The sequence below is a fragment of the Columba livia genome, chromosome 1 (assembly GCF_036013475.1).
Source record: "Columba livia isolate bColLiv1 breed racing homer chromosome 1, bColLiv1.pat.W.v2, whole genome shotgun sequence".
NCBI lineage: Eukaryota > Metazoa > Chordata > Aves > Columbiformes > Columbidae > Columba > Columba livia.
Genome location: NC_088602.1, coordinates 172,839,900 through 172,859,356, shown reverse-complemented (window position 1 = coordinate 172,859,356; position 19,457 = coordinate 172,839,900). Strand labels below are relative to the sequence as shown.

General features: G+C 52.6%; 2 protein-coding genes across 6 annotated transcripts; both read right to left on the bottom strand.

The window, feature by feature from the left end:
- Positions 1-42: 42 nt before the first annotated feature.
- On the bottom strand, positions 43-12,418 carry LOC102096383 (extracellular serine/threonine protein kinase FAM20C). 4 transcript variants are annotated; one of them, XM_065047067.1, is made up of 12 exons: positions 10,637-12,418; positions 9,418-9,543; positions 6,601-8,745; positions 4,992-5,167; positions 4,826-4,904; positions 4,233-4,325; positions 3,935-4,050; positions 3,449-3,629; positions 3,226-3,335; positions 2,499-2,580; positions 2,289-2,348; positions 43-2,202 (listed from the first exon to the last, which is right to left on the bottom strand). In XM_065047067.1, exons 3-12 carry the CDS (start codon positions 7,077-7,079, stop codon positions 1,968-1,970), a joined length of 1,611 nt encoding a protein of 536 aa, XP_064903139.1. In that variant the 5' UTR covers positions 7,080-8,745; positions 9,418-9,543; positions 10,637-12,418; the 3' UTR covers positions 43-1,967. The 4 variants fall into 4 exon arrangements, with proteins under 4 accessions (XP_064903139.1, XP_064903147.1, XP_064903153.1 ...); XM_065047075.1 differs by having other exon boundaries at positions 9,418-10,782; positions 10,878-12,418; XM_065047084.1 differs by lacking the exon at positions 2,499-2,580 and having other exon boundaries at positions 1,968-2,202; positions 9,418-12,418.
- A 144-nt stretch (positions 12,419-12,562) lies between these two features.
- Positions 12,563-18,001, bottom strand: DNAL4 (dynein axonemal light chain 4). 2 transcript variants are annotated; one of them, XM_005510077.3, is made up of 4 exons: positions 17,855-18,001; positions 16,262-16,482; positions 14,934-15,017; positions 12,563-13,739 (listed from the first exon to the last, which is right to left on the bottom strand). In XM_005510077.3, the coding sequence occupies exons 2-4, from the start codon at positions 16,331-16,333 to the stop codon at positions 13,575-13,577; spliced, it is 321 nt and encodes a 106-aa protein (XP_005510134.1). In that variant the 5' UTR covers positions 16,334-16,482; positions 17,855-18,001; the 3' UTR covers positions 12,563-13,574. The 2 variants fall into 2 exon arrangements, with proteins under 2 accessions (XP_005510134.1, XP_064903175.1); XM_065047103.1 differs by having other exon boundaries at positions 16,262-16,485; positions 17,855-17,962.
- Positions 18,002-19,457: the final 1,456 nt, after the last annotated feature.

Below are 19,457 nucleotides of genomic sequence, written 5' to 3'. Positions count from 1 at the left end.
ACTACTACTACTATTACTATTGTAATATTGTTATCATCGTTATTGAAATATTATTGTTATACTTTATTTTATTATTATCATCATAATTTGGAGGGGGCGATGGGGAGGGTCCAGCCCCACCCCCTGGCTGATCATGGGTCACCAAACGCCTCAGCCCCCAGGTGGGCTTCCCCGACCCGTGCCCACCAGGGGCCACAGCCACTGCTGCACCCCAGCACCATTTCGGTTTTGCTGGGGTGGCCGGTTTGCCAGCCCTGGCCGGGTGGGAAACACCCAGCACCCCCAGGCAGCAGCTGCCACAGCCGAATCTGTCCCCGTGGCGCGGGCAGCTCCGCTCCACGCCTGTGTGCCCATGCCACCTCGACCGGGCAGGCGGGTTCTACTGCTCCCTGGGCCCATGGCCTCAGACACCCCATTTACATCCCTCTCCCCACCCCGGTGGCTGGGCCGGCTCGGCAGAGGGGTGCGAGCCAAACCTGGCTGCTCCCGTGGGACCTTGAACGCTCTGCAGCGGCGCAGCCAGGACCTTGTGCAAACTTGCCACGCTGAGAAAACAGCCACCCTCCCACGTCCTGATTTCTAAATCTGACGGTGCCTCGGAAAAAGATTTGTCTGAGGGGAGAAACAGCTGCCTGTGTCCGGACATGGTTGTGGGGCCACATCCATGGGGCACAGGGCAGGAAAGGCCCTGCTGGCTTTGAGTACGGCAGCAAAAATGCATTTATAGAAAGGGTTACAAAAACATGAAGCCGGCAGAAGGGGAGTAACCTGTTGCAAAACAGCCCTGAAACCTTTTCCTCACCATGCCAGGGTTTGGTGCAAAGCTGGGGCAGCAGCAGGAGGATGTGCTGCCAGCTTTGGGGGGGCCACACTGCAACAAACCCCAATTCAGAGTCCCCATGCCCGTTGTGTAATGCAGACAGATCCTCTTTGTCTCTTTTTTTTTTTCTCTCCCTTTGAGCTCATTTTTAATTCCAGCCAAAATCTCTGCCTGGCTTTTCCAGGGCAGCTCCATCTCCCACTGTGCCAGCTGCCCTTTTTCACCCTTTCCTGCGGCTTCCCATCGATCCACGAGTCACCAGCCCAGCCAGAGGACATCTCTCCTCCCCGCTGGCACCTCTATCTCTGGCCATGCTGATGCCAACCCCATGCACTGCCATGGGGACACTGGTGGTGGCCGTGGCTGTGGCACCTGCCCTGGCTGACGTAAACCTACTGCGGATTAACCCCCCTAGGAGGCTCAGGGGATAAGCTGGGTGCTGAGCCACCAGGCACTAAATAGGGTGCACGGCCCTGGGTCAATCTGTCCCCTCCCAAGAGCCATTTTTTTGGGCAGGGAGGGAGCCAGCGGCAGTTCCCAGGGAAACTGGGGAGGTCCTGGGGGGGGAAATGGGGCCAGTTCCCCTTGCTGCACCCACAGTGCTGCAACAGAGGTGGTGATGCCAGAGCTGTGAGGGTTTTCGGGTGGGTGTGGGAAAAGCGGGGCAGGGATAAGTGGCAAGTGTCTGGGAGCTTGTGCCTCAGGTTCCCCACAGCAGCAGCAGGGAGCCTCAGCTCTCTTTTTGGGGGTCACCAGGGCATTGCTGTGCTTGGGGTGGGGAGGGCATAAGGAACTTGCCAACTGCTAGAGTTTGGCAGCTTTTGCTGGGGAAAGGCAGGAAAAATCCCTACCCTTTCCTAAAAGGCTTTGGGAGGGCTGAAGTGACGCATCCAGGCATGCAAGGACAGGCCAGGGCTGGGAAAACAGCCTGAGTGGGGGAGAACTCAGCTCGCGTCTCCTTCACTAGGCCAACCTTTTTATTTAAATACTCTCCAAGTCCCTGCTATCCTTACAGCCTTCTTTCCTGGTGCATGGCGTCGCTGGCTCCAGCACCACTGAAAGCTGACGCTACACAGAGTCAGAGCTCCATGCCGGTTCCCCTCAGCATGTCAAAACACCCCAATCCAGCAGGGTACCCACCCCCCTATCACACCCGTGACCTCAAGTCATTCACCAGCACCTCGTCTGGCTGGGCTGCCCCGGCCAGGCAGTGTTCCACCACTGCCAGCACCTTCCCCAGGCGGCGGTCCAGTGCCCACAGGTGTGGCTCAGCCAGGACAGGGGCCAGGGGGTCAGTGGCCAGCGCCTCCCGCAGCAGGTCGCTCAGGCGGTAGGGCTGGGTGGCCAGCAGCTGCAGCCGCAGGTAGGTTGACTTCTTGATGCTGCCAAAGACGAGGAGGAAGAGGTCTCAGCCTGGGGTCCCTCTTCCCAATGGCCATCCGCGGGGAGAGCGACGGGAGCCCCTTACCTGCAGCACTGCTGGAGGGGGGCCAGGATGGACATTTCATCACGTGAGTGTGTGCCAAAACTGGAGGGGAGAAACCTGCCAGTGAGTGTCAGGGCAGCATCACCCTGCAACTCAGAGCCCAGTGAGGGTTACATTTTGGGCCACAGTTGGCGAGACCCATGGTCTCCCTCCTCCCCTTAGCTGGGATTGTTTCCCCCCATCCTGCTTTACCCGCGGCCATTGTCCAGGTGGAGCAGGAAAGTGTCATTCCCAAATTTCTCAAAGGTCTCATAGTGGTGTCGGTCCATGTTGCCTGTGGTGAGGCAACATCAAGTGTTGAGTGGTGGCACAGGAGGTACGAATGGGGATGTGGAGCATCCTCCTGGTGCCAGATCGAAAGCAAGAGGCTGGGGACACCTCTAAGGATGGTGTGGTGGCCACAGCTGAGAAGGGCACCCAAGCTGCAAGCATGGGGCCTCCAAGTCCCTTCTCACCCCAGCAGCTCCCAAGCCACAGAGGGACAACAGCAGCAAATGGAGCAGAAGTAATGGCAAAGGCATGGCTGTGGTGGCTGGAGATGAGGAGATGGGAAGCTCTCCAAGTCAGAAGAGGGGGAACAGGGTGGAGAAGAAGGAGAGGCCCCAGGGAGGGGAGGGGCAGCATGAGCATCATCACTGGCCCTCGCTCCACAGGGGCTACATGTGGGAGCTTGATGGGAGATGCTTCCCATGCCCAGGGTGTTTAGCTGGGATATCCCCAGCATCTCTCATCCTTCAGCTTCTGCCCAGGATGTGTCAGAACTGCACAGACCTTGGCTTTCATTTTGGGTAAGAGCACAGCTCTCTGCAGCATGAGCAACGGTTTGTACAACAAAACTTGCAGTGTGTGGTACCCCGAGACACAGAGCACCGTCCCAAGATGCTCATGCAGCCCGTGGTACCAGCACAGCGGGGCTCACCCATAAGGAAATCGAGGACTGTCAAGTCGATGAGGTCAAGCAGGCGATGGCCCCTGTCATAGGGCGGCGTCTCTCGCACCTGGGCACAGTAGTTGGGGTTCAGCTCCCACCTGTGAGCAGAAGCCAGGGCAAGGGAAGGAGCTGTGAGAGCAGCCCCCTCCCATCCCACAGCTTTACTCCCCTACATCCCCATTCCCTTCATGTCTCCCTTGTCCCAGCTCACTCAGCCTTCTTGCTCTTGTGGTAGGAGCGGCGCCAGGGGCTGCGCCAGGAGCGGCGCTTGGCCAGCGTCTTGTCAGGCAGCAGGGTGGCCATGGAGCCCTCCAGCTGGTCCGGCTTGCCGCAGAGGGCATGTTCGGTGGAGCAGTAGTAGGAGCACTCCCCGTAGAAGCAGACATTGCCAGCTGCCATAGGGACAAAGCAAAGGCTGATGAAGAGCTGGAGGGCAGCCAGCCTCATACACCCATGCAAGGTGGTCCAGCAGGCGGGCAATGATGCTTCGTGCACCATGGCCACATGCCACCAGGAAAGCAATGGCAAGGAAGGCCTTGAGGAGCAGAGCCCCACATCAGGGGACCTGACAGGAGCTGGAGCAGTCCCGAAAGGGACAGTTTGTCCTGGTGCATGGGGAGCTGGGTCGGGGGCAGACAGCTCCAGGTGAGCTCCATGTGGGTGGCCACAAGAGAGGATGGTCAGCGTGAAAATTCACCTGGGGAGATGAAGAAAGTCTTGGCCAGTTTCTTGTCTGTGGTGATGTCGCGAATCTCCTTTGTTATATTGACCAAACGGCCAGAAACTGGGGGGATTCGCCGGAAATCCAGGATCCTGAAACACAGAACTTGGAACCATTTCTTGATGACCTTGTCTGGTTTTCACAGCAAGTTATCAAAACTGCCATGAGGTGGAGGTATCCCTTGCAATGAGGCCAAGAGGAGGAATGAAGGAGCAATTTCTCTGCCACTTCACTGTTGCGGGAGGGCAGAGTAGAATGCAAAGCTGCTGCTCACCTGTCCAGGTGGAAGGCTGCAATCTCTGCATTGTGCCGCTCAAAGTCCGAGAAGTAGAAGAAGTCAGCGGGGGTCTCCTGGTCCCGGGTCTGCCTGGGAGGAGAGGGGTAGGTGGGGGAAATGGCCACAGACAGGGTCAACCTGAGTGCAGGCTTTGCTCCAAACCAGCCCTTGCCCTGTGTCCCCAGTGCCACCAGACATGTGGTCAGATTCAGTCACCTCCAGTTGCTCTAGGCTGGGTGGTGAGGCTCCAAAACCCCCGCCAGGACACCATGCACCCTCTGCTCCCAACCCAAGGGCTGGCAAGCCCTCATGGGCTGGGTGGTCCTGCATGGCCTTCCTGGACTACCTTCTTTCCACCACTGGAGGTCACTACCCCATCACAAGCTGCAGCTATCTTGCCGCAAGCATCACTAGGGAAGGCGAGACGAATGGGACCATCCCGATCATCCCCATTTAGGGTGGAGGGTGCCGAAGTGAGGCAGCACATGAAACATTTCACTGTTCCTCCCTCTATGGTCTTCTCCGGCTGCTCCTCATCACCTAATGGGGCCGTACAGGTGGGATATGGGGTTGTCCCCATCTCTACTCACTTCATGGGCTTGAAGAGGGCCTGGCCATAATTTGGGAACGTCATGATGAGTTTGAGCTGGGTCCCACCGGTCTTCTGGACTGAAAGGGGGCACATGGGCATGAGGAAGGCATGCAACAGGCAGCAGGGCAGAGGCACGGGCAAGGGCGCAGGCAGGGAGGTGGTACCTGAGCTGACGATCCTCTGCGTGGCCAAGTCCCGGAGGAGGATGGGCATCAGGGGGTCCCGGCGGGGGTACAGCTCATAGCGGTTGATGCCGACGTGGAATTTAAGCCAGGCAGGGTAGGTGTCATAGGCCGTCTTCCCTGTCGGGAGGAGCGTCTCGGCTTTACTGCTGCTGACCCTGCAGCCCAACAGCCACCACCACCCCAACAACAACGACATGTTTAGTTGGGATGGGACAGGTCCCACATCCCCAGGCCCTTCCCAGGAGCTGGCGCATGGTGGGTAAGGCTGGGGGAAGGCCCAACTCAAGCCCTGGTTGGTGGCAAAAGCCCCTGCCCCATGTGCCTTCCTTGGGGCTGCTGGCATCTGGGCAGATCCCTCTCGTGGCTGGGGAGACCTGCTGGCATGGCTGGAGGAGGCTGGTGGCTTCCCTTGCAACCTGCACAGAAAAGCCCCAGGCTGATCCTCCTCCTCTCATCTGTGCCTTTCTCTTCCCTGCTGGAGCAGCTCATCTTGTTGTATTTCCCTAAGGGATTAGCTGCCAGCAATACCACTGGGTATACCCCCACCGTGTGCTTGCTGGGGACACAAGTGTCCGTAAAACAGTGGTGGAGTGGGGGCTTCCCAGCCATCCCTAACACTGACCTGAACTCCTACCCTCAATGTCCAGTTCCCCTTGGATGGTTTTGTCACGCACAATCCCTGTCTCGGTGCCTCTTGCAAACTTGCGGTTTGCTGGCATTCAAGGGGGGCTCCACAGGGTATCTGCCCCACTCTGCAGCAGCTCCTACCATCACTGCAATGAGACAGTCCAGCTCGGGGTGTCTGTAACACAAATCCATGCCTCTCTCTCTAGGAAAATGCAAACTGTGCCCCAATTTCATCAAACCAGACCCATCTCACATGGTTATCTGTAGGTGACATGGTCCTCAGAGACAAGGCAGTGCCCATTTGTCAAAACCAGCTCTTAAATCAGCTTTTATTCTGTACCATTTTTAGCAGTCACCACATTTGGAAGGTGTGCTTTCTATAAGGAAGCTGCTACGTGTTATTGACGCTGGAGCTTTTAATATCTTCCCTCCTAATTAGAGGTTAGTAGACCAGTGATAAAAATAGGCTGTCGGCAGCAGTGAGTTCACCATACGGCCAAGCCTAAAGAGGTCAGGCGGTGTCCTGTGAAATGCAGGACAGTAATGGTTTCATGGTTAGAGCTAAGCTACACCTTCAGTATTTTGGGAGAAGAGATAAAACTGGTTAGAGATCTGGAGTGGGGACTTCCTCATATGTATATCTAGAGAGATCAAAGGCTAGAGTCTACATTGGGGAAAGAAAGGAGATGAGGAGATGACCTAAAACATATCCTACATAGTACTGTGAATAAATCAAGAGTCTCCTTCAGCTTTGTCATGTTCTACAGGTTCCCAGGTAGCAGCCCAGAAATTCAGGGCTAAGGGAGGATTTGAGGCACAAGTAGAGCGCCTGCAGCAATTCAGGCTCCTCTGAGGTGGGATGCTGGTCTACACAAGGAAACAATGTGTTTGGTCCCTGCAACCTGTCCCCTCAAACCCACGTATCCCCCAAAAGCAAGCCAGGGCTGAGTTTGCTCCTCACCATTCGTCACTCCCGCTGCTGTGCAGGCTGAATTTCTCCATGGGGTTGACAACAAACAACTTGTCTTTCTCTGTCACTTCTGGGATCGGGATGTTGTAAAGAGGATGCTTGAAGAGCGATGCCAGCTTTGATCCCTTGGTCTTTCCCAGACTTCCATCTCCGTGCTGGAGCTGGGCCCCCAGCTCTCCATCCCTTGCTTGTGGCCCTGCTCCCTGCAGCTGGGAGCTTTTCTCCAAGGAGCTGTTGCTGCCACTGAAATCCTGCAGGATTCTCAGGCTCAGCTTTTTGCAGCCAGCAAGCACAGCACTGCCTGAAGTGATCTCTGAGCCTTTCGCTGCTTTTGCATCACAGCCACAGGGTCTGTGGGCTGTGGGGAGAGACAGATCCATCGCCAGGTGCACCAGGAGGGCCAGGAGCAGGAGGAAGAGGAGGCTGTCTTTAAATTTCCTTTGGAAAAGTGTTTTCAGCCGGCACCGCATTCTTCCTCACTTGAGATGCTCAGCAAGGGGTTGACACCCTTGCGGGGCTAAAAGAAAGTTGATGCGGCTGTGGTCCCTTCTCTCCTCCGTGGAAAAATAGGAGCGAAGGGTCCTGAATTTAGAGCATCGCAGCAAAAAAGCAACTGGTGCAAGGGAAAAGCCAGGGGAAGAAAGATCTGTCACCTTGTGGAGTGATGCTGCTGGGCTGGCAGTGGGATGGGGCAGGAGCATTTGGTGGGGTTTATCAGCGCTGATAAGGGGTGAGCTGTCACCCCCAAGGTTAGAGTGAACAGGGCAAGTTCCAAACCAATAGCTGCAGGGCTGGCTCAGGGACAGCGATGGCCAAAGATAACCTATGTACTGTCCCATCCCTCCATGCTGTCACCTGCATGGGGCTGCAGAACATTTTTGGGTGTGCAGGGCATTACAGTGGTTTTTCCTCTCTTCAGCACCCACCCTGCTCAGCACTACACAGACCCATTACCTGCGTCCATCGTATCCACACACTCATCATCCAGGAGAGTTTTCTTGCTGCTGCTCAGCCAGAGCAATTTTATCATTCCCCCCTATATATCCAAGGTCGTTTGTGCACACCCCATTTGAAAACCCACTTGAACTGGGCAAAATGAAGAGGATGTGAGCAGCAGCATCAGTGGGAGCAGTGTAAGGAAGGGCTGCCAGGAGCAGGGATGCTGCCAGGGCCTCTGAAGCAGGCAGGGAAGCTGGGCAAGCAGGAGCTGAGATGCTGCCTGCTGCCTCAGACATCAGCAGAGAGGGGCAGCAGGACTCACTGAGCACTGGGAGGACCAGCAGCTTGTAGTAGGGAAGGGCAGGAGGTCCCTTCGAACCCAAACTATCCTATGATTCTATGATTTTTCAAGAAATTCACTTTTCCAGTGACAGCCAGGGTTACAGAGCTGGACAGCCTGGGCAAACACTGTTTCTGACTTGTGAGGAGGAAACTTTGGATTTGTTGAGGGACAGAGTAGCACGGGACCACCTGCAACCAGCACAGCACTCAGACAAGCCCGGGGCGCTTGGGCACAGAGTCCAGAGTGATGTTTTCCATCTTTTTGATTTCCCAAAGGATGCAAATGGCACGTTAAATCCTGTACATCAGGCAGTCCTTCCTCACTGCATGATGTACCAGCAGCCAGCTGGGACATCCTCACTCCAAGCCAGGGAGGGGAAGGTGAGCTGCAGGCCGGGGGGGTATGCTGGAGACCACCCTCCCTTGCTGCCATTCATGCACCACCCTCTCCACACCAGCCCGTGCTGGCTCCGTTTTTGTCAGGTTCAGTCCCCTCCTGGGTGGTAGAACACAGTGTTCCTTCCCGGTGTTCTCAGCTCTGTGTCCCACGACGCAACAGTTGCCTGGAAACTGCCTCCAGCTGACACCATCAGCCGTCCCAGATTCAGCCAGCCCCGCGTTCCCTTCCCCGTGCCTTGCGCTAACAAGATGGCCGAGGGGAACCAGGCCTGTGGGGAGGAGGAGGAGGAGGTGAGCTTTCCAGCCCGGCTGGCAAGCTCCAAGCCCTGCAGAAGGAGCCGGAGGGGAGCAGATGGCTTCCCCGGCAAAGGGAACGCGGCGTCTTGCTCTGGGAGGTTTGCTGGATCCAGTCCGGACGTATGGTTTGGAAAGAAGGCATCTTAGGAGGGGTTGTAGCTGGAACATGGGATCATTAGGTCATTTCTTAGCAAAAAGAAAACACCAACAAAACCCATGTGCTAATAGTTTGCATCAAAGGAGCTGGGCTCAGCTCCTGGAACATAGCCACAGATTTCTTTATTACAGAGCCAGCCCTGAGAGACTGAGGGGAGAAGCAGACCCCCCTCCTTCAAATGTCCCAAACCAGCTCCAGAGTGGGTTTGGGGGGGGGGGATAGAAACCCCCCTCCCATGTCCTAGAGCAGCACAGGGACACTACGGGCTGAAATCACCCTTCTGACCAGGAGTCCCACCCCTGGGGTAGGGGAGTTCACAATCCCCCCAGCCCGATTTAGCATCCCCTCAGAAAGCAGAGGCAGGGGGATTAGGTGGGGCACTTGACACCCTTAGCTCTTCAATGCCGGCACTAAATATTAACCAAAAGATTTTTCAGAGATTCAGACACAAGCCCACAGCAACAGGGAAGAGCTGGAGAGCTTCAAAGCCTGCCTTGCCAGCCTGACAGCGTGTCCACGTACCTGTTGCCATGACATCATCACAGAGAAGCGGTTGAGTTTGCATCTCTTTCTTCCCATCTCCACCCCAACCCCAGCTCTGTCTCCATCTCCCCAGTGCCTTCCCCCCTTCCCAGCAGGTGTCAGTCACCCTTGGGGTGGAGGAGGAGCTGTACCTCTGAGGACGTTTCCACTGCTGGCATAAGTCTGGGCTCCCTGGCAGCCAATAATGATGTTGTCCATCTCCCCTCGGTGGGGAGGGATGAAGTCATGAAGCACAGCCCTCTGAGCTGCTATCACAGCTTCCTGGGACAGGCAGATAAGGAAGGGTCATTTTGGCTGGCATTGATGCACCACCCTGTGTTTTTCATCTCCTTTGCTACATCTGACTCAGCCTGATGCTTTGATGGGTAATGGCAGCAATATGCAGGGGGCAAGGAATGAGAGGGAGAAGAGAATACAATAGCGAGCCACCTGTTGTCAACTTCCCCAGCTTTCTGCTGAAAATTTGTACGGTAAAAACCTCCAGCAAGAGACTGCAGTTTTATAGTCAAAAGCAGATAGGCCCTGGAAGCTCCAAAACATCAATCACAGAGGGGTCTTTTTTTGGGAAAACACAGGACAAGGGTCCATACCATCTTGGGCTGCATCAAAAGGAGTGCAGCCAGCAGGCCAAGGGAGGTGATTCTGCCCCTCTATTTCACTCTGGTGAGACCCCACCTGGAATCCTGTGTCCAGCTCTGGGGTCCCCAGTACAGGAAAGGCATGGACATGTTGGAGAGGGGCCAGAGGAGGCCACAAAAATGATCAGAGGGCTGGAACAGCTCTCCTGTGAGAACAGGCTGAGAGAGCTGGGGTTGTTCATCCTGGAGAAGAAAAGGCTCCAAGGAGACCTCATTGTGGCTTTTCAGTACTTAAAAGGGGCCTGTAAGAAAGAGGAGGACAGACTTTTTAGCAGGCCCTGTTACGTTAAGACAAGGGCTCATGATTTTAAACTAAAGGAGGGGAGATTCAGGCTGGACATGAGGAAGAAATTTTTTACAATGAGGGTGGTGAAACACTGGCACAGGTTGCCCAGAAAGGTGGTAGATGCCCCATCCCTGGAAACATTCAAGGCCAGGCTGGATGGAGCTCTGAGCAACCTGATCTAATTGAAGATGTCGTTGCTTATCGCAGGGGGTTGGACTAGATGAGCTTTGAAGGTCCCTTCCAACCCAAACTATTCTATGATCTCTGATCCATTAATTGTGCTCACCTGAAAATTACATGCATGTGCAAAAACGTGCCAGTTCCACAGCAAAAGGAGAGTGAAAATCTTCCTTCTAACACATATAGGCCACCGCAGCATGGCTCAACTTGCAGCGGGCAGGAAAATTGATCTGTCTTACTGAACACTTGCCTCAGAGCAGGGGCCTTGACACACAGCAGAATTTTGGGAAGCTGAGGTTTGTGTTTTCGCATACAGCGCCGATGACAGGCACACAAACCAGTTAAGACAGGTTAGCTTCTTCGTGGTAACTTCTTGTGGGAAAGCTGTTACCCTTGGAAACAAAAATAGCCCATAAGCCACCTTGCACTTACCTTGGGGGAGTTACAGTGTGGGAGCTGACTTGCTGCAAATTCACACCTAGCTCACCTCAATCTGTTTGCACACTCGTGATTCGAGAAGGCTGAGGAGCGGTCAACGTTCACCTATTGCCAATACAGGTCATGGAGACATTAGCTTTGGTCAGCTGGTGGCCAAAGAGATAACAGACTGGCAGCGAGGCCAAAAGATTGTGTGCTGAGGTAAGCAGGTCCCTATGACCACCTGCAGGTCAGCACGACCCTGCAGAGATGTCTATGACCAGCATGTCTGTGCGTATGCACACAGCAGTTAATTATTCATTAGTGTGAAAGAGGCATAATTAAAGCAACTGTGGTATGGCTGACAGTATCGTCATGCTCCAGTGTAAGGCCACTACTCCAAAGATGCTTGCTTTACCTTTCCCTCTGGATCTACAGGGGTAAAACCTAGAGGAGATAGGAAGTTGTGGAACAACAAATCAGCTTTTCCACCTGCCAGCTGCAGAAAGTGCCAGTCAACATGTAAAGGGAGCCAGCTGGAGTGAGTAACCACACCAAGAGACAGCTCAAAGGATTTGGACTCTTCTACACTGCACAGTGATCCTGCCACTGTGGTCCACCACATGGAGCAGGTAACATGGTACCAGCTACCTTCCGATACTACCCTGTTTCCCTGAAAATAAGATAGGGTCTTACATTAATTTTTGCTCCAAAAGATGCATTAGGGCTTATTTTCAGAGGATGTCTTATTTTTCCATGAACAACAATCTACATTTATTCTAGAACAAAAAAATCAACATTTATTAAAAAATAGTCATGTCATCACATTGTCACATCTGTCACACTGCATTCTAATTTTACTTTTCTACATGTATATCTGCCTGGACACTATTTAAATTGACTTTTAAAATGAACTGTAACTAGGGCTTATTTTGGGAGTAGGGCTTACATCTTGAGCATCCCCAAAAATCCTGAAAAACCTTGCTAGGGCTTATTTTCAGGGTAGGTCTTATTTTTGGGGAGACTGGGTAGTTACATGTCCCCCCTGCCTTGCAGTTCCCTTCCACCTGGTCAGTAAGGAATTGTGTGAAAGGATGTGAGGCCCAGCCAGCACAGATGGTCCAAATTTGAAATAATTTCTAGTTGTCTTCATATTATTCCAATTCCTGGATTATATAAGAGCTCCTGACATGTTGAAATGGAGGGAGGACATCTCTACCATCACACTGAGGTTCAGAGAAGGAACAAAAGGAACCATAAAACCCTCCGCCAGTTTGATCCACCACAGCCACTAATGTAGAAATGTCCTTTGGAACTGAACTATGGACTGGACGGTGAACTCTCATAAATCACAAGGTGCCAGTGGTACTGCTGGTGATGTTCTCCATGGAAAGTCTGAGAAATCATGGAAGCCCCAAATGCAAGACCCTGAAGGTCAGAGCAGAGGTGCACTGCCTGGGCAGAGGACACATTAGTTTTGCTGTCACTGCTGACACCTGTGTGGACTTCGGCCAGCAGCACCACAGGTCTGGCAACCTTCCTCAGCATCGTGGCTTGCGCTGGTGAAAGGAACCGAATGGTGAGAATGAGAATGTGTCTCTGGTACCCAAATCACCCAGGAAGCACATGTGATGGACACCTGTCACTGTCCTCCACCTGAGCTACACCACTGCTTGCTTACTTCCACATTTCCTGAACTACTATTCTTTCTCGTCTTCCACTTTGAGATTTTCATTTTAGAACACACACAGAAAATGACATTTTACTAAAGTTTTATTGTAAAAACACAGCTCCCCAGATTTATATAAATAAGCCATATACGTAACATACAATTATGTTCACTCCATCCTCCAACACTGACAGCTTTAAAAAACCGAAGCAAGCTAAAAGAATGCAAGTCCAAACAGACGTTAGGTTTCTGATGACCAAGTGATATCTCACATCTCCTTCCTCTACCAGCCTCCAAACAAGATGCTGGAAGTACACAGCACTTGCAACACCCCCAGGAACTGACAGGGAGGCATTCGAGCCTTATGAAGAGTTGTCACCCACTCTCCAGGCATCGTCAGCCGCCCATGTTTTCATGCTGTGTCAGTGTGCGGTGGGTGAGAAAGGAGGGGGCAGTTTGCATAGCAACCTCCTACACCCAGGCAGCTCAGCTGTTGTACCCTCAAAAAGAAGCAGGGAAGAGCAAGCAGAGTCTGCTTCCCTGTGGCTGACACCTCCAGCGGCAGCCTGAAGGGAGACCCTTGTCACTGCCAGTTCTGTATGGATATCTGGGAAGCGGGGAAGAAGGTATTCTCAGCATTCAGAGAGAGGAGAGACAGGTGCTGGTCAGAGCCCATACCACATGATAGTGGGGAAGGCAAAGAAGAGAGGACACAATGTCGGGCAAGTGGGAGGAAAAAAAAATACAGGGCTAGACAGCACCTTTTCTTATTCATTTCCCCCTCCTAGTGCTGCTGTACAGCTCTGCAGCGTGTCATGAGACTACCTGTTCCCCATCTCCTTCCTGCTTTGGCTCAAACACCAAGGAAAGAGCCACAGACAGATGAGAAATCCCACAAGCAAGGCCAGGAGAGCTTAGCAAGTTTATACGCACGCACACACCAACTATATGTATCCCACGGAACTGTTAGTCAGTATGAAAAAAACCACTCTTGACGTTTAACTATTAAAAATAAAGCCCCACCTCCAGATTGTACAAAATCTGTCAAGAGAAGGAAGAAATCTCTTATATGAAACAAGTCTGAGACCCAGCCAGATGTCAGGAGCACTTCCAGACACACACAGCCAAGCTGCCACCAAAGAACATGTACAGTAGATTCTTCACCTCATGAGTGATCTCAAAGCCAAAAGCTTCCCCGATCACCACATGCCAGGAGGACCCAAATTTCTTGTCCATCATCTCTTTGATCATCTTGGCAGCACTCTGGAGAATGTTAAGAGGAGAGTGTAGGGTGAGAAAGAGCAAGCAGTGAATTTTTATACAAACAGCCCCCTAATCATCTTCTCCTTTTATTAGACTACTCAACAGGTACAGCAGCTGCACCGCAGGAACCAGGACCTCTCCAGAGCTATGCTCAAGGGTAAAACAGATCTCTGTGTTCCCAACAGCCCCTGACACAGCAGCCAGAAGAAATTCAAGAACTGGATCTCACAATCACTTCTCTTGTTCACACAGTCTGAAGCGAGAGTTCTGGTTCAGCTGCTGATGGAGTTATGCTGGGTGCAACAAGTGTGAGAGGAGATTCAGGTCACTAAGCTGCAGCTATTTTTACAGGAGTCCATTTTTCTCCTCCAGCTAATTACCAAAACACTGAAACTAGGCTGACTTTTTAAAGGCTCGCTTCTAGATCACACCCTGCTTGATCTAAAAAAGGAGAGAGGAAGATCTTGCAATGACAGGAGGTGTCTCAGGCAGGATGGGACAGAAGGAATCTCTGGTTTCATAGATTTACCTTGCTCCAACACAAAATTGCTCTGGCAACAAGCAGTCTGTGCCCTGCCCATAGAGCGAGGTGTGTTTTCCTTTATCGTTGCTTCTCAAAGGTAAGGGCAACCTTTCTGAAAACTGTAAATTCTGCATCACACCCCATTTATATAGTCTCAGTAATTTCATTCAGGAGGCTGAAAGCCGAAAGGGAAGACTTAACAGACTGTACCTAAAGGTTCAAAGACTTTGAGGTACTCATCCTCAAAACAAGAGTCTCTTCCCCACTCCAGTGGGGATGGCCTTGCTCAATGCTGAGTAACAGTCGAGAAGGGCCCATCTCCACACAGTTCTGAACCAAGCCCTCAGGACACAGGGCACTTCAGGAACCAAGTGGAAGCATGTCACAGGCAAGGCAGGATCAGGAAGAAGGTAAGGTTTGGGAAGTGTCATTGCTACTAATCTCTGCAGGTTGCAGGAAAGCAAAGTGCTGTTACGGGTCTTGCTGACAAAGGGAACTGAATCTGAGTTCTAGCCAAGCTCTTTGCTTTCTTCTACCCTTGCTCAGTGCAGAGAGAGAGTAATAGGACATCAGTGTCTGACTCCACTCTGCCCCGCACCCTTAGCCCTGCTCCTGCAGGTTCCCTGAGCTGCAGCAGCTGAAGGCTGGCCATTTTGGGATTTAGCTAGTACCTCATTGTTGGTGGCGTATTTCTCACATGCTGTGACACACAGCTCCATGGCCTCTACACGCATCTCCTCCGGCATGTCTGTGTGCTAGAAAGAGCAAACAAACAAAAGGAACTAAGCAGAAAAATAAAAGCTAGACACAAGACAATAGCAAATAGCCCTTACTTTGCCCAGGCTATAGGAGGTGTCTAGACTGCTGGGCATGGGAAAAAGGCAGCTGGTCCCTGTGACTTTTAATGCTTGCTTCAAGATTGGGGCATCACCAGCTGCACAGGCTTGTCCGTACACCGAGTATTTTCACTGTTTCAGAGAAGGGTAAACATAAAAATGGCTTCTTGCACTACAACTGACCCCTTCATTCCTTTGTCTCAGACAATGTAGAATTTTTCTCTACCTAGCATTAAGACTAGCACTAAGTAAGCCCAGCTTAGAGGAGTAGATAAATACTTTTTTCAGTTTTTCTGTTATAAGATGAAGGGAAAACATGTTAATACTGCTCTAACCACAGTACTTAACTATTGCTATAAGCATAATAAAGAACTCTAAATTACATAGCCCTTTCTTCCTATTCTGTTACCTGGCTGGTTAGCAGGATCTTTTACTCCAGCTCCTCTAGGAAAAAAAGCTGTATCCAGAACACAGGACAAGGCTCCAAATGCAGCAAGTTCAATCAATCAGATGGATCACTTTGCCCCAGGCTTCCCCTGGCTGATGGGTGGAACAACAGTGCTAATAAATTTCCCCGGCAGAGGTCGAGGACAGGTAGAAAGTAGTGGTGATGACTGGGATCCCTCTACAGGACCATCAGTACCCAGATTCTCACAGCAACTTGTCAGGGGAGAAATTCTAGTTTGGAAGGTTGGTAAGAATCACAGAATGTTAGGGATTGGAAGGGACCTTGAAAGATCATCTAGTCCAATTCCCCTGCTGGAGCACAGGGACCCATTCAGGTGGGTTTTGAATGTCTCCAGAGAAGGAGACTCCACAACTCCCCGGGGCAGCCTGTTCCAGTGCTCTGTCATCCTTATTGTGAAGAAGTTTCTTCTCATATTTAAGTGGAACCTCTTGTGTTCCAGTTTGTACCCATTGCCCCTTGTCCTGCCATTGGTTGTCACTGAGAAGAGCCTGGCTTCATCCTCCTGACACTCACCTTTTGCATGTTTATAAACATGAATGAGATCACGCCCTCAGTCTCCTCCAAGCTAAAGAGACCCAGCTCCCTCAGCCTTTCCTCACAAGGGAGATGCTCCACTCCCTTAACAATCTTTGTGGCTCAGGTAGAATTTCATATCTACAACACTGGTAAACACATAAGGCATCTCTCTTCTTACCCTAATCAGTGGAAAGCTGTGAAGTCTTTTATAATCAGACTCCTCCTTTTTCCCCTCCCCGGTGTCTGCCATGGTCCTTCCACAGGGACCCCGGGAAGGGGTGGAGGGGCTGCCTGGATCTCAGCAAGGTGCTGTGGCACTGACAGCCAAGAGGAACACGGCTCTGAGGGCACGGGCAGAGCAGCTTCAGCAGGAGGGGATACTTCTTAGCTCAGAGGACACTGCTTGAACAAAAACACAGGAAAGAGAAAGCAAGCCTTGAATTAAAATGGAAGGCAAATAAAATTGTTACGAGAATATTGTCCCATCTCAGTTACTTACTGTTTTCAGTACCATCTTCGCACGCCACACACTTAGAGAGTTATCCTACAGATCATTAAAGCAAACAAATTTAAAACCCCTATAATTTTCCATAAATGAGGCTTCAAGATCACAGCACTTCCCAGAAGCACCAATCAAGCTTGAGGTAAGAACCGCATCAGGGTACAGCTTCCGACAAGGGGTGAGGGAACAATACATCGGCCATTATGTCTATTGATTAATTCCAAAAGTATTCTCCCAGGATGCTATTATCTGCGAGGGTTTCAAACTGTGCTCAACAAGCAAAGGGTAAGAGTATTTAAGAATATGATTAGTGTACATGTCTGGACGGAAATGTTTAACAGGAACATCTTGGTCTGGTTTGTGCACTTGCTCCTCACATCCCCAAGCATTTGTCAGCTGGGGAGGACCATATGGGAAAACATTGGACCACGGCCCTGGGCCTAATTACCAACCAGCCTCTTCCTGAGCAATGCAGAGGCACAGCACTGTCTGACTGGCCTCTGCATATCACTGTGCCCTTCCCTCTGGTACTCTCATTCAGAACTAAGCACCTTCCTCTCCTACCCAGAGGAGGTAAGGATGATCCCATATTAAAGGGAAAACAAAACAAACACAGTGTCAAGCAACACCACCCAGATGAAGCATTTATGCCAAGCATGTAGAGTTGCTGGCTAAAGCATCAACTCTGACAGACTACCGGCTCTCACAAGGGAACACGGAACCTGTAGATGTCCCCACCACAACCTCCACAGGACAAAAAGGCCACCTGGCTGGCACCCGCCTCCCGCAGCCGAGCACTGCTTCAATACCCCAGGAGCTGCTTCAATACCAGCTTCTCCCTGAGACGTGCCCGGGGCTACAGACCGAGCAGGTCGCCGGGGGCTGCCCCACGGACCGGCGGCGGCTTTCCTGGGAAGGAGCCGCCGAGCGGCGGCCACGGCGGTCAGAAGGCATGGCAGGGAGGCGGTCTGGGGGCTGCCCGTCAGCCGTGAGTCCAGAAAGACGCCCACAGCCCCGGAGGTGGCGGGTGGCGCAGCCGGGATCGGAGCCACCGGGCACAGCGGCGGCAGGGGGCAGGGCACGGGGGAACCCCCTCTGCGGCACGACCAAGGGGGAGCGGAACGCGGTCCGGGCAGGCCGCACACCCGAAGCAGTCCCCTCACACCAGCCCGCCGCTCTCAACCCCGAGGAGTGAGAAGGAAGGGCTCGGCAAGCGGCCTCAGAAACAGCAAGGGGAAGGGGACGAGGGAGCTTCGGTCACAGCCTCACCTCCGCCACCGCCGCGGCCCGCACCACCACGCCAGCGCCGGTTGCTAAGGAAAAGCCGTGCTTGTCGTAGCAACGGACGCAGGAAGTCCCGCCTACCCCGCCGTCCATTGGCTGTGAGCGCACTGCCTGGCGCACCTGATTGGTGGCCAGTATTGCCGGCTACATCGCGGGGGCTTGGGGCGGCGGCGGTGAGGTGTCCGCGGGCCGCCGGTTCTGCGCCGCCAGCTGTCCTGGGCCGGTGCCCCTGACGGAGGCGGGGGAGCGGCCGCCGGTACCGCGGAGCTGCAGTCGCTAAACACCCCTTCGTGGCCTGGGGAAAGGCCCCTGAAAAGGGGCTTCCACGAGGCCCCGGACTTCCCGCCTTCCCCAGGGTTCAGGGGGGGTTTGGCCACAGCGACGGACTCTGAGCCACACCCATGAACCCCCTTGTATCAGGAGACTTGATGTTTTTATGACTTAAAACCCTTTTGGGGCTTAGTTCTACCTTTAGATTTAAACAGCAAAGATAAATATTGGAGCAGTTTGGGGAAATTAAGGGCGTTTGTGTGTTTTCATTCAATGGGCCGGGCTCGCGTTTGCACGTTGATGCAAATGGAGAAAATGCCTTGAGGGTGGGTCATGAGTTTGCAAACAGCTCCTGTAACACTAACCCCCATCTCCACTGAACTCAACACCCCCCTGCTGCCTTCCACAGCCTTTTAATGTCTGCTTTGGGGTTTTCCTTGTCTCTCAGCTCTCTGGGAAACCTGTGTTGCCTCTCCATCACACTAGCCAAACACTGATCGCCTCTAAACCAGGGCTTGAACGGTTTCCTAGGGGTCCAAAATTGTATTTGTCTGAAACCAATACAGGTGGAGAAGCAGCAAACTCCAGGATAATATCGAGGGCAAAGACATACACTGTGCAAAGCCCTGTCTGCTGGGCGTGGTGCGTGGGTTTCCATTGAGACCCGTCCTTGTCTTGCGGAGCAGCTGGTGGGCCAGATCTTCCATGCAGCCTTCTGGCTGGTGTCTATTTGAAATGTCCTCATTGCTGGTGGTCTGCTGATGGAGTAATTGCTTTCTAGCTGTCTGAGGAGGAAAAGCGTGGGGAGGAACAAGCTGGGCACTCTCCTGCCCCTGCCAGCTCATGGAGAAGTCCTCTTCCCTCACCATAATCTCCAAGCCCCCAGCTCTGCCCTATAACCATAGGGAGGACATTTTGTTGTCTCTTCCACCAATATAACAGTGAATCAGACCTCCCGGTTGTCATTTGCCTGACAAAGCAGTGATGGAGGCAGCAGAGCTGCTTCTGGGCTTGGAAAGACGACACACATCATTTGTTTTTCTCTGCCATTGCTGCCGGTGGTGACAGAAATGAAGTGCCGCCTCCTGTCCCCCTTGTTCTCCAGCCGCTCCTGCCTCCTGCAACGATTCCTTCTCCTTCCTCCTTTCAGTGAGCGTTGGCCTCTTGCAATGAGGCAGGCACAGCACTAAAATTGTCAAGAGACAGATAAAATCTGGGAGATTTTCTTTTTTTTAGAGGAGATAATTAGGAATAGAATCTCTACAAGGAAGATCTTTCCATCATCATTACTTTATCTCCAGGCAGCTACTCTAATCTC